Source organism: Polypterus senegalus, chromosome 4 (genome assembly GCF_016835505.1).
Source record: "Polypterus senegalus isolate Bchr_013 chromosome 4, ASM1683550v1, whole genome shotgun sequence".
Taxonomy (NCBI): domain Eukaryota; kingdom Metazoa; phylum Chordata; class Cladistia; order Polypteriformes; family Polypteridae; genus Polypterus; species Polypterus senegalus.
The window spans coordinates 58400302-58415514 of NC_053157.1; the positions used below are offsets into that span (position 1 = coordinate 58400302).

Sequence of the window (15213 nt, forward strand, 5' to 3'; positions counted from 1 at the left end):
CCAGACAGTATGCAAGAGTTCTAAAAAAGCTGGTACGTAATGGTATTTTAAAAATATTTTAAATGCAAATTCTAATACTTATTAAAAAGTATTGTAGCACCCTGGGTTCAGACTTGGCTACCTATTGTCTGAGATGATGGGAGTGACTGGAAGAGTCAACTATAAAAGCAGCACCCCCACATCAAATATGTCTTCTGGCCACTGAAACCCACTGGCCCTGATACATGGATGCCTGTGATCCTCAGATGAAGACCTTGGCCTTGAGTTGACTAAAGGGGCCAAGGGAAAGTGTGACATATAGGTTCCCTCTGACAAAGGGACAAAGCAGCTGGCAGCACATGTTGCCAATGAAGACCTGAGCAGTGCAGCGCAAGTGGACGCTGAAGAAGCTGATGGTCCTTCTTAGGCTCACGTACCACTAGTCTGGTGGAAAGTTGCTAATTCCATTTTTCTGTCTTTTGCACTGCAGGGTGGTTATTGTATATTTTACTACTTACTACTTAAGTAGTCTTCATAATTACTTTTTCAAAGCATTTCATGACAAAGTACAATTAATTGTTTATGTTAATGTGAAGTTCACAAAGGAAAATTAAAATCACTGCACTCAAGTATTTTTGAAGGGCCAGTGCAGTTCCCTCTGGCTGCGAGCATCTCAGTATATTGTGGTTATGATAGATAGATAGATAGATAGATAGATACTTTATTAATCCCAAGGAGAAATTTACATACTCCAGCAGCATACAGATAAAAACAATATTACATTAAAGATTGATAACAATGAAAGTAAAAAAGACAGACAATTAATTTGAATTATATTAACGTTTACCTCCCCCCCGCCCCCTGGGTGGAACTGAAGAGTCGCTTTGTGTGGGGGAGGAACGATCTACTCAGTCTGTCAGTGGAGCAGGACAGTGGCAGCAGTCTGTCGCTGAAGCTGCTCCTCTGTCTGGAGATGATCCTGTTCAGTGGATTTTCCATTATTGACAGGAGCCCGCTCAGTGCCTGTGGCTCTGCCATGGATGTCAAACTGTCCAGCTCTATGCCTACAATAGAGCCTGCCTTCCTCACCAGTTTGTCCAGGCGTGAGGCATCCCTCTTCTTTATGTTGCCTCCCCAGCACAACACCGCATAGAAGGGGCACTCGCCACAACCGTCTGATAGAACATCTGCAGCATCAAATTGATGGCCCAATTTGCTGGGCAATAACTGAGGGTGCTCTGTAAAATCTCCTGTCTTAAATCTTGTGTGCAGTGGCTTTATGTTTCTGTGCAGTGGAGGGTGCAGAGAAATCTCTTGGTATAGTGGCAGCAATGGTGGTTCTCTTTATAACACAGAGACTGGACAAACTTAGTTTTTAAAACAAAGCTTTTTTATTATGTGGTGTAAACTGTATTTCCCAAGAACTATGGAGTTATCCAAAGAAACAGCACATCCTAAATTTTACAAGAACATATTGGAAGTACATTGATTTTTAAACTAGCACTGCATTTAAAATAATACTGCACACATGATACAATTTACAGTTAATGGTATTGAAGATACTACATTAAAATTCTAATAGCCAAGGAGTAAGTAGGGACCCCACACAGCAGTAGTCCCTGCTTCAAATTAAAAAAAAGATCCTGTGCTGAAATGTATGTACTGGCAATGTCTATAATTTATAAACAAATTTGAAGGTTTCAGTCTTACTGAATCTCACATACTGTTTGCACACATATTAACTCTGTTTACAATGATCAGAAAGGGTGGGATGGTTATTTCTAGCTGGGTATTCCAGGACAGCTCATGGCAATGTGATTAAAGAGCGCACTGTTTGTGGAAATGGTGGCTATTTTCTCTGTAGCTCCTAGTCTTGTTCAGAAAAGTCATTTACACTTTTTACAGAAAGTGTAACAGAGAACGTCAATATCCACTGAAAAGTGAAAAGGCGTTTTATAGGTGCTGTACACATAAACCCTTAAAATTTGTTTTTCAGAAATCACACCTAAAAATACAATATAGGGGATTATGTAATATTAATTTTCATAAGGTAAACCATGAGTAGCTGGTCAGCAACTCACAAGTGTCAGGGATTTAATGCACAATGTGCAAACAAAGGAACAATTTTATTAAAAAAAAAAAGGAGAAAATGACATGATATGATTTAAAAAACAATCTGTATATTTTCAAATCAGCATTACTGCAAAAATGTACAGTGTTACTATATGCATTATAAATCACTTTTGCAAATAAATCGAGCAGACCATACAATGATGTAGTGTCTACCTGTCATACAAGGAGTTCAAAATGGATACATAGAAATACTGAGTAAAAATTAATTCAGTATGTATATACTATGTTAAAAACTTTGAAAGGACTACAGAAGCACTGAAAAATCATTCGGTATGCTGACTGATACTGATGTTTCTAACAATAGAAGGAAAAAGGGTATTGTTGGAAAGACATACTTGAAATTGCTATTGGCAGTGTCTTGAAAAAATTTAAATTGCTTTGTTAATCACTTTACTGAGAAACATCAGTATTTTTTAGTATACAATTGCTTGCTGTGAACAGTTTAGGCACGCTGAATACATGAATTACAGTAAAATGCTACTGTAAAATGTGAGGAATACAGTGTAGGTGTGTCTTGCTGGATTCTTCATGCACACATCAGACAAATGTATTAATATATACACTGTTAAAATATTACATTATCTGGTGTTAAAAGGTGTGTACTTATGCTTGTAAATTACTTTGAACTGCTGCAAGAGCATCTCCATTTTTAAACTAATTGTACAACAAATATGGAAACTGGGGCAAGAGGCAACATTGTTTTTCTGCATTAATATTAATAGATGTTCTTATAAGAATCACGCTTGAAAAGTGTTTGCCTGGTGTGACAAAAACATTTATTAACATTTGTGCTGAAAGAGAATACTGGCAGTTAGTTTTCCAGCAAAACAGCTAAATTGAAACAGACTTACTGGGGTTTTTAACTACCTATTTCATTCCCAACTTCCTTCACAGATTTAACAAGTAATTTCACTGATCTATGGTCATAATGTTGCTATTAATCTACTGTATCTGCAAATTTGAAGTATAGCTTGTTAAGAACAAGACAATTTTACTGTATAAATGGAATAAAAAGACACAATAAGAAAAAAGACTACCAAATTAGTGTTTGGCTCTACTGTGAATATGCATAAAAAGATGAAAAAAGTAACAACTTAGATTTTTGAATAAAATACTTTTATTTTATGATAAATAAAGATGTTTTAACATTTTTTGAAAAACAGATTCTTTATAATTAAAATATACCTGTACTCTTTGCATATAATACTAATCCTGATTATGTATTTCATTACATACTAGATTAAATTACTTGGACATATTTTTTTTTTTTACTAGGAAAGAGTTTTTGGAGCTTTGTAAACATGTAATATAGCTACAACAGACAGAAGTTGAAAAATAATGAAACTCAAGAAAAATCCAACCCAGTCAACAATCCAGCCAACTAGTATACTGAAAGAGAGTTTTCCAAGTACCTCAAGAGTTGCTAGGAAACTATAATGAGTAGCCTGCAGAAAAAAAATACAAAAAACAAATTAATGCTAAAATACGCCAAATACTTCATTTTCTATGTTTAATTACTGTACAACAGCTTAACAAAATTACTTTGGACAAATATGCACATAATGGATTAATCAAGTTCATAAAATGGATGGACAGATGGAATGATCTTTTCAATGATCTTTTACTGCCCACAACAATATTATAAGGAGATTTGTCAATGAGATAAAAATAACTTAAAATCATTTGTAGTCTTAATGTATTTATTAAATGAGATCTTCTTTGTTGAGTGCATAACAGCAGTCTATGAAGCTATGGTCCTTTGCCTTTTCATGCCTGAAATGTAGTGATTTTATATTTTCATTGTAATTTAGCCTGACAAGCTACAGCCATTTACTGTACATGTACCAAACCTGACTCACAGCATTAACCCAAAATCAAATCATGAAAATTATTTTCACTTAAACTATCATAAGGTGACTTAAAAATTGCCACTGAACCTGAAAATTAATATTTATGTTTATAAATTTACTATTTATATACTGTAATAAGAGAAATTCTTTGATATATGTAACGGGTCATAATTACATTTTGATACAGCTTAGCAATAAATATCTTGGGACTAATTTATTTTCATCTGACAAATTGTCATATGATCTATTTCATACACATTTACAAGTTTACATTTAAATGATCATTAAGTAAGGTAAATCCCATGATTGGTTTTGATTTTACACATACAAATTTTTAGCTGGGTAGAATACTATTTTGTAAATTCATGTCTTTTCATAAACAATGGTTTTAATACAACAATGGTATATGGTATAATTTAACTGCTTAATATACAGTATGCAAGAGACTATTATTTTCAAATATATAAAACAAAAAGTTATTTTTATTGGGTTGTAAAGGCTCCTAATGGTGATAACACATATGAAAAACAATGTAAAGTACAGTATATAAAGCTAAAGTTAAGACAGGGTACTCTAATTACTTTGATGAGTTCTTAATTGTAAGAAAGCAAAGCAGAAATTGAAATTGGTCCCTGTATTTTGGCATTCATAAACAGTTTTTAATTACTTCCAGTATGTTTTAAACATGCAGTGGTTCAGCCACTTCTTAAGAAGACAAACTGGACCCAACTCTTCCTAATAATTTTCATTAAATTTCTAATCTACCTTTCTTAGTTACATTTTTGAAGGAAGTTGTTTCCTCTCCGTTAAATTACTTTCTGGATCAGACTAATTTTTTGAGGATTTTCAGTCTGATTTCAGATTATTCTATAGCAGTGAATCAGCTCTTCTGAGAGTGACAAATAATTTGCTTTCTGCAGTTGAATCAGGACAATGTGTTATTCTTATTCTTTTGGATCTTAGTGCAGCTTTTGATACAGTTGAGAATGATATCCTCGTTGATTAGGTTGAACAATAAAAGGGAATTAAGGATATGGCCCTTAGGTGGTTTTCAGCTTAACTAAAGAGCAGGATATTTGCTGTTAAGTTTGCCGACTCATTGTCCTCTGTAGCTCCTGTTACAGTGTGGGGTTCCACAAGGATCCAATTTGGGACCTGTTCTTTTTTCTTTGCACATATTGACACTTTGTAGGATCCTAAGAAACTATAACATTGCTATGCTGTTGACACCCAAATCTATCTTCCTTTAAAATCTGGTGACAAGGCATCAATAACTTCACTTTTTCAGTGCCTTGAGCATATTAAATGCTGGATGATCCAAGATGGATGTTATTCTGTTCAGTCCTTCCAAATCTATCAATATACAGGCAGTCCCCGGGTTACGTACGAGACAGGGACTGTAGGTTTGTACTTAAGTTGAATTTGTATGTAAGTCAGAACAGGTACATTATTTTAATAAATGCTATTGCTGACTGTAAGCAAGTGCTCTGCCAATGAATGATGGAGTTCCACCCCTCTCTGACCTTTTTATTATTTCTACTTTCAATGGTGATGGTTTTTCTCTTGTTTAATATATAACCAGCACTTGCATCAGATTTGTGTTTCAGAGACATTCTTGAAGGGTGAAGACAAAAGGTTAAGATGAGCTCTTCTGTACAGCACTGTCCACGCTATCACAGCAGGAAAGTACCTGTCAACATGTCTGATGTACTGACAAGAGACAACTTCCTGCTAGTAACAGTACAAGCAGGATTGTTATTGAGAATGACTTGGGGCGGCAATGCGGGGTTCATCACTCGCCCACCACACAGTCACCTCCACTACAGTATGCTGCCTGCAGCGTCCGCCCACCGAGAAAGAACACGGTGCGGCCAAAGGCGGGTAGTGAATCGCCCAACCCCAATTCAGCAGGTAGCCATCTGAGGCACACTACAATGCTACCCCTGTCGCCATGTTCACCCTCAAAGGCCTCCGTTCAGCCACAACCGGGTCAACGTTTGCAGCATTACCAGCCATGCGTGCTGGGCGGGCAGTGAAACGTCCTCCTCCGCTCCATCCAGCCTGCGTTCAGTCAGAAGCAGTAGCTGCGGCGGCATAGTGGCTGGGCAGCAAACCATTGTCCTACACACGAGTGATAGCTGTGGCCCCAGTGACTATGGACGACGGGTCACCGCTTGCCGCCACCTGAGGGACGCTACACTGCGCGAGCCTCCAGCCACCACTTGCAGCATCCCCAGGCCGAAGATGATGGAGCAGCAGTTATTGAGGCACATGCATTGCAGCTGTGGCTTCGTTGTTAAGTCGTAGGTCGGATGTCCATAACCTGGGGACTACCTGTAATTGCAAATAATCTGGGACCATTCACTCCATATATTAAGTCACATGTAGGAAAATCTAGCTGTGAATTTTGACTTTGGCCTTAAATTTGACAAACAGGTAAATGATGTTGTTAAGAGGTTTTTTTTTCAACTTATGGCGATTACTAAAGTCAAGCTTTTTTTGTTGTATAAGGTCTTGCAAAAGCTTATTAATGCATTGTTTATTTGAAATTTATAAAAGAACTTCGTGTGGGACCTGGCATATGTATATGTATGCCAATTTTGCCTTTCTAATGAAAATTTAAGTATGGAATCTAAGCAAAGTTTTACACATGTTTGTAAAATATGGCACTATAGTGGTATTCAGTGTGAGGAAATGAAGTGTTAACTAATAAATTACATTCTGTGTCATTGTGTCGATGCTATGCACCAAGAGGCCTACTGGTTTTCCAACATTTAGTCTAATTTGCATCATTTATTGCTAGCATTAAATAATAACAACATATACTGTAAATTGAAGGACACCATCCATCCATTCATTATCCAACCCGCTATATCCTAACTACAGTGTCACAGTGGTCTGCTGGAGCCAATCCCAGCCAACACAGGGTGCAAGGCAGGAAACAAACCCCAGGCAGGGCACCAGCCCACCACAGGGCGGCACACCCACACCAAGCATACACTAGGGACAATTTAGAGTCGCCAATTCACCTAATCTGCATGTCTTTGGACTGTGGGAGGAAACCGGAGTACCCGGAGGAAACCCACGTAGACACAGGGAGAACATGCAAACTCCACGCAAGGAGGACCTGGGAAGCGAACCCGGGTTTCCCAACTGCGAGGCAGCAGCACTACCCACTGTGCCACCGTGCTTTCCTTGAAGAATACTGGAGTCTGAAATTGGCAGAAAAATAAAACATGTTAGACTATCAATTGCATTAATGTTTTTTCAGCATTCATCTGTGGGTTAGAGACCCTTTAATTTTAGTATGTTTGAATAGCAATGCAGATACATTTGATTAGCTATACATTTTTTCATAACACAGCCAATAACATCAAAGTATGTGGTCTTGTCCATTGAAGTAAATGATAAAAATATCAGACAAAAAGAAAAACAATTAAACTCATCAAATAATGCAAAAACATTAAACTTATTCATCCTTTGATTTATTCAATCAATTTCAGTTCTTGCTGAATTTACTCCTTACTCGTCCATTGATAAATTCTTTTAAACTCCTTTTACTTCTACATTTTAGGATGAACCCATAGTGCACTAAATGAAACATAACTATAAATGTACTCCCTCTACCCATCAACACACTTTCTTCTTAAAAGTTTTGTTCGTAATTTTTTATCGCTTTATTCCACCTTATCAAACTAAAATATAACCGTTATTTTCATGTAACTGTAAATAAAATAAAACATGTATATTACATGTAGAAGTAATTAGACTCTATCTTAGGATAGTTTTCAGAAAGTAAAGTACACATAAACTGTTGTCACAAACATTAAAACCTGACACATACATATAGATAATAATAATTCAAAACGGCTTTAATCTTTCATATTGCATTTCTCTGAATTTGCACTGCTTATAAAAAAGAAATACACATGATAGCACAAAATTGTATCAACAGCACTTCATTAGTTAAGGTCTATCAAATCAAAAGGTAGTTTACTTCTAAGTCATTATAAATATTTTTAAAGAAAAAACAAGTTCCAGATTAAATCATTTAACTTTGCAAATGAATAAAATTTCCAGAATTACCTGTTGTATTGGCATTTTTCTTTACTAATACCAACTGTGCATATAAATTTTGTGGTTATTTTTGAGGTGAATAGAGACAAGAGTAAATTAAGTTGTTATGGATTGATTTTGGGACATTTTATATACCAGTGATTCTGTGAATAACAGGCAAATAAAAAATAAGAAAATATCACTTTTTTGAATGCTAAATTTACGTGATGCTAATTTAATAAAATTTATAAGAACTGATAATGAACTTGTCTGTTTAGAAAAGAAACACTCTTTGATGAACTTATATAGGGAAAGATAATCATTAGGAGTTTACATAATATTGTTTTTATGTATTAAAATAAAATTTAAAAAATTTAAAATGAATAGTTAGTGTCTAGCTAATAAACAACAGTATGTAAGTCAACTTGTGTGAAATACACAACACTTAAAAACCTAATCTGACAAAATGTATTTTCTAATTCTGTGATTTCCATTACATTACATATTGTTAATAAAAAGTGACCTATGACATTCAATACATTAAAATAAAATACTTTAACAGTGTGGTTATAATAGCAGCAGAAATGATAAAGCAAACCATAATATTTACAAACCCACTTCATCCAACTTAGGATCACAAATGGCAAGAACCAAAGGGCTGTGAAAACCATTACATGGTACAGTTAAATTATACTACATAAAGTATTTAAATTATATTTTCTTGAAATATAATCTATATTATTTTAGAAACTAAAATTTTGTAATTGTGAAAAAACTGTTTCTAATGTAGTGCACATTCTGTAGTGGATATATTATGAGAAAGCCTCTCATCATTAAACAAAGGCACGCTTCAAAGTGTAAAAAAAAAAAGTTAAATTCCTTAAGGTAAACCTCTGCCAACAGGATACAAGGTGGTTAATTGAGAGTACGGGAAAGTGAAATTAGAGCATTCACAGCTTTAACAAAAAGGCTACCTAAACACCAAGGCATTTGTTTGAACTTCAGCTCTTAGTACTATACACAGAAAAAGGCATGGAGTGTTTCTGGAGGCAATATTTGATCAACCTCTTAATTATCAAATACTCAAGCCTCAGCCACTGTCCATTATTCTGAAACACTGTACAGTAATTTAACAGTTCTAAAAGAGCCATTGTGCTCATTGTAGTAGGCAATAATGTGTAGGAGTGTAAAATATCGTTACACCTGTAACACTTATTTTTATTTTAATTTCCCCTAAGAGTCTTGTTTTTAAAAGAGTTACACTGTCTAATATAAACTACAGTACATCTCTAAACTTTAGTGTTTTATATTCTGATTCCTTTACAGATTTATGGTCTTACCTTGTATTCTTTTTCACTTTTCAATCTCAAATTACAAATGACTGTTATAATACTATATTATAGTATTACATGTAAATGGCATCACTATCAACATACTGCATACAACATACTTCATAATGTATAACAAAAAATTGTTTTTATTTAATAGTTGATTTATATTTTGCTAAAAATGCTTATGAAAAATTCCAGATACTATTTTATCAAAACTGTAATGAGCCAACATGTGGAACTATACTGCTGTGCAGCATAAAATAAATGATTAATGGGGAAAAGACAAACAGATTTTTCAAATTTCATTTTCAATGCCTAAAAGGGATATACATACTGTATATGTGTATACAGAGCCATAAGTACTGACATTTAGTTTTAAAAGTGATGTATTCACTTGAAGAATGAGAAGTCTGCACACGGACATTTAATCAAAGAGCTTAGAGGAAATTTGCATGACATTGACTGAGGGGATCCCCTTAAAATTTTAAGTGCCATGATTGGGGAGTGGAGGTCATTGGGGCAGCTTGGGCAGGCATGATGGGAGTCAGTATGCTTGAAAACACATCTGGTATGCTCCAGACTGTGCTGGTATGAGAACTGAGTATAAGTGAGTACTGGCCCACTTCATATTAATTAAGCAAAAAATAAATGTTGGGAACACTGCAGTTTGTTTATTAGCACCGACTCTTTCCACCTCCTTTCTTGCTTTCCTATCTCATCACAATGTGTGGTTTTAATTTAGTGACGTGTTTCAAGGCCATTTAGTTCTCTTGGACCTTATGAAAGCTTTAAAACTTATTTGAAGTGCCTGGAGATACACTATAAAGATTGGGTCTATTTAAAGGTATATTCATTATAATTAGTGACAGAAGACTATGGGACCATCCTAAAGAATAGTAACAATAATACTGTTAATATATCAATATATTCTTCCAATACTGGTGCTGAGTGAATGCCAAACAAACAGTGTGAACAACACATTATAGTTTAATGATTATACAGTTATTTAAAAAAAACATTTCCTCGTACAAAAATGAAGACCCTTTTAAAGTTTTGAAATGTTCCTCATTTGTAAATGTTAACTGTGCCTAATTTTCACAAAAATCCTATGCATATTCTGGCAGTGATGAGTTTATAGCAGCAAGCAATCCTAAAACAGACAGCACACTCATAGATCAAATAATACTTGGTCATGTTAACTGCAGATCTTTGGAAAGTTCACAGGAAAACTTAAAGATTTAACACAGAAAATATTCCATCTCATAACTGGAAAGAGATCAAAATACTACAAACAATAATACCAGATACAACACTATCTAATAAAGAGATATCTAGTGGGATTAGATTTATTAATATCCACACATACATCCATTTTCTGTACCTGCTTTTAGAGCTTTAAATATTAACTATATATTGGCCACAGAATTAGTTGAAGTGAAATGAAGAAAATATCATTAGAAAATAATTTAGAAGAATTTAGATGTTATATTTCATGTAAAATATAAATGTATCTACTAACTTTATTCTCTATCAAAATACAAATGATGTTTCTCATAAACAATATATGCTACTCAAAAGTATAATCTTACTTTACATTTATATAGTTAAGACAAAGTAATTTCTTTTAGGATACTTTACCTGTATTCTGACATGTGCCATTTTTGTGCATTGCATCATAATGCTGAATGCAAGTGTTGTTATTGATCCACCAAAGAAATGTTGTATGTTTATGCTTAGTATGGCACATCCTGTAGGGAAATATATACGTGAATATAAAAATGTTTTAGCACAACTAATCTTCGCTCACACTGAGAAAAAGAATACATTGTAAAGACATTAGAGAGTGTATTTTTACTAGAACACATAATTCAACATTTTTTGTTGTAAATTTTGCAACATTTTTGATTTGTAAACAGCAAACGTAATATTTAATATATAAAACAATTATATAACAATATGTTTCATGCATAAAATTGCAATATAGGATTACATTAGATTAAAATAGCTGTAAACTGTTAAGACAGAAATGTATGCCTAGAGAAATGTCACTGTTTAAGCTTGACACAACATTGTGTCACATTGTAAATTAAATCTGTTTTTGACTCACCTACAGTATAAAAAAAGGACCTTCATTTGCTTTGAAATTTGGCATACCCAACTATTTATTTTAGTTGGCCTACTAAAACATTTTGTTAATAATTTACAGTTTAAACTCTTCAGTATGATTAGTATTGCTGGTTATCATTGAAAGTTGCCTTTGCCATTAATGCGCCTCCTGGCATTTTTTACACTTTTTTTTTTAGAATAAATTGCATACTGACACAGGTATTCTGACAGCAGTTTGCTCAATATGGTCACAGTAGAAAGAAAATTCAGAAATTTGAAATCTGAACCTGCCCATCTCAGAAAAAATCACATTTGTGACATTGGGGTTGTGCAGAAGACGGTCACAGTACAAAGTCTGCCATGAAGACCAAAGTACTGTACAGTATACGAATATATGCAGATTTGTGTAGACACACAGATACAATAAGGCTAAAATGCTAACTGAAAACCTCTGGCACATGACCTGTGGGACACAGTTTAAACCAGTGGTCTTTTTTATTGAGTTTTACAAGCTCCAAATGAGCATGTTTGGAGCATTTTTCATTAGGAATTTGAAAGCATGCATAACTGCTAATTCTCTTGCAGAGATGGCAATATTCTAAAAAAGAAAGAACATACAAATGGCTTTGTTCAAAGAAGAAACACATAGCTCTGGGAAACATATTTGAAGAAACTTTATGCAAAGATTCAAACATGTCTCATGTATGAAGAGGTAGGAAGATGGAACAAAATCCATATAATAGTACATTTGGAGTATAGAGGATATGAATCAGAAGACTGCAATACAATGTGGCAAAAGATTTTCTAGTCTAACGAAACGAACATTGACCTTTCTCGTTTTAATGCCAAGTGCAAACTGAACACAGTTTTTCACATGCATAACACTGCTTTTATAATTAAGTCAAAGTCTGTGAAATTATGTTGCTTTTCATCAGAAAGACAGAAATAACAAAACAGTCCAATCACTTCCAGGTTCTGCCAATTTGAACTTTTAAATGCTTAGTTTACATTGTTATTAGTAAAATGAACAGCCACAACACTTTTTGGGCTCCAAAAATTAATCATCACATTTGATAATAATCGATTACTAAAATGTTGGCAACAATTAATTTCATCAATTAGTTGATTACATCAACAGAATACATTGTGCCATGCAATTCTGTCTCTACTTCATTCAGTTGTGAACACATTTGAAAAAAGGCAGATGGTAATCACGTGCCAGTAAAGACAGTGTGACCTAAGACTAGGGGTGGGCGGAACGATCCAAATATCAACAGTACTGATACCAATTGCAGTTTTGCAGTATTGCGCACCACTATCTAGAACTTCTAGAGTTTGAGAACATTTTACTCTGAATGTATTTAAAAAAGGATCTGAGTTGCAAAATACATAGGTCTCACCTTGTATGGCATGAGAGCAAAATGGAGATGCACAAACATTTGAATAGGAAGCTTACCGTTACAGGCTTTGAGGAATATGAAGACCATAACCCCAATAAGTTGAAAGTTAACTTTAGCGTTATATCATACAGATATATGAACTCAATGTTTGCTAGGCTAGGCATAATGGCAAGACTTTCGGTTTGAAGTTCGGAATAATCTGAATCACAGTCCAGCCTTCTATAATGTGAATAAAATACTAGCATATGCAACAGAATTTCATGATTGTTCACTAAAAATATGTTGTATTAGCCACTAGCTAGCAAACCTTCAGATTTTTAATTTGCCACATGTTACAAATGTAACATTAGTGTGTATGTGTGTTTACAAAAAGCGGTTGCGAAGAAACATAAATCCCTCTCCCAGCAGAAAACTTTTTTTGTTTTTGTCTCGTGTGCAAAAGAACTCAAAAACTCAGCGAGAGTGCAGTGGTGAATCCCATAGCACATCAACTGCAACTATAAGGGGTATTGCTCATTCCGAGTCAAAAGATAAGAGCAGGGTGGAAAAGCAAAAGGTTTAGAGTAGTTGGCTACTGGACTTCAAATGGCTTATATACAGTCTTGGGGGAAAAATTGGCAAGTACTGTTGCTGCAAACCTGGTTTAGCTGATAAAACAAATTTTGTGGCTAGATCACACTGTTTCAAATGTCAAAATCTACCAGCACACTTCCCACAGCAAATGATATGTGGTAGGCTGTGACAAGTGTATTGGCTCCAAGCAAATGTGCCAAAGAATCTATGCTGGTAAAATGTTTCCAGACACAAAAAAGGATTGATGATGGAAAAAGATATGAACTAGGCATATTACATAGCAAAGGAAGAAATGAGTTTCAGACAAATGAAATCACTCATTTTGCTGCAAAAGCAAATAGTATTGTGATTTTCCCAGCATAAAACAATGATGTTTTTTGTGCTGAACTAATTCCAAACATAACTGCTGACTTACAAAAAAAAAAAAAAAAAAAAAACAAGTAAAGTCATGATTGTGTAACAGATTTTTCCTATGTGGAATATTGTGGTAGTTAGATACTTACATGATGCTTTGCCAGTAACCCACCTCTTTCATGAAACTAAAAAAAAACTTATAACTTTAAGTATAGTACATGTGTTGAAGTGTTGGTTTAATGTGATTCTGAATTCATAAGCCAAATTGCAGATTTAGTTAATTTATTGAAAACTTGTATTTTTAAGGAAATTGTGTGTGTTCATTGCACAACCAGAGCCAGAAGTGCTACTAAATGTTTTATTTCCACTTATTTTCAATATTTTTTATAAATGTTGCATCAAAACCTATGCTTTGTTTAAAATATCTACAAGGAATTCATCTGTAAAAAAAATAAATTTCTGAAAATTTTATACCAACCTGCTTATTTGGTGAGAAGTTCAATTTTATGCACTTTTGCGTGTTTAATTTCAAATGAAATTATTTTTACAATCCAAGTAATCGATTAAGCGACAAAATAATCACCAAATTATCAAAATAATCGTTACTTGCAGCCCTAAACACTTTACAATTAATTCTGAGACCAAAATATCTGACTGCCCTCCAATTTGATTTACAGTTGTAACAAGAAAATATTTTTAAATATTGCTCCAGCAAACAGAAATTATTGTTCTGTTCCAGATCCTGTTATGATTCACTCTTGAACCAGATTTTATAATTTATTGCTGTTTATGCTAGAGCTATTAATCATCCATAGCAGTAAGTAAAAGCTACTTCCTTTTTACAGTAAATGCAATGGATAATAACTATTATTTATATTCTACTTTTTTATTATAACAACTTTAAAACACCATTTCAAAAAGCTTTTTCAATGTCAGCAATGCACATTTAGCTTCCTCAGGCAGAAGGCAATTTCCCATGCAGTATGCTCATTTGAGTCACAACACCTAAAACAATGAGGTGTAATGAAAAAAATGACATTGCATTTCATTTTTGTTGCAATGATAAATGGGGAAAAGAGAGACTCTAGTTTATGTAACTCCTTTTCCATCATTTTTACTCCACAGCACTCAACTCCCAGCCGGAGCTGCAAAGAATCAAGTGAGGGCATGCACACCTGATCTATCTTCTGCCCCTTGCATTTTTAATCAGTTAATGGAATAACTATAGCCTACACTTCGTGTGTCTTATTTTAAAATTTTGGTCTGTAGTGTTATCGTATTTTAGTAGTTTCTTTATTAATGCTCAAACTCATTTTACTGATTCTAAGTTACTTTATATAAAGCTGCTGAGTAAATATTATGAGGGAATACTTACAGAATATGGAATATACTATTTAATACATTCAGATCTTTCATTTGTAAAAGATGTAA

At 34.2% G+C, this 15213-nt stretch overlaps 1 protein-coding gene across 7 annotated transcripts in view; it reads right to left on the reverse strand.

The window, feature by feature from the left end:
- mfsd3 (major facilitator superfamily domain containing 3) overlaps positions 1-15213 on the reverse strand; it is a 182869-nt gene that overhangs the window by 73612 nt on the left and 94044 nt on the right. For 5 of the 7 annotated variants that reach the window (XM_039750719.1, XM_039750717.1, XM_039750718.1 and 2 more), the window contains 2 exons: positions 10988-11097; positions 3270-3557 (listed from right to left, as the gene is read on the reverse strand). In XM_039750719.1, coding sequence (XP_039606653.1) covers positions 3384-3557; positions 10988-11097 — 284 coding nt within the window. In that variant the 3' untranslated portion in view covers positions 3270-3383. Of the gene's footprint in view, positions 1-3269; positions 3558-10987; positions 11098-15213 lie in introns of those variants that run through there. The other 2 variants (XM_039750715.1, XM_039750720.1) reach the window with 1 other exon arrangement.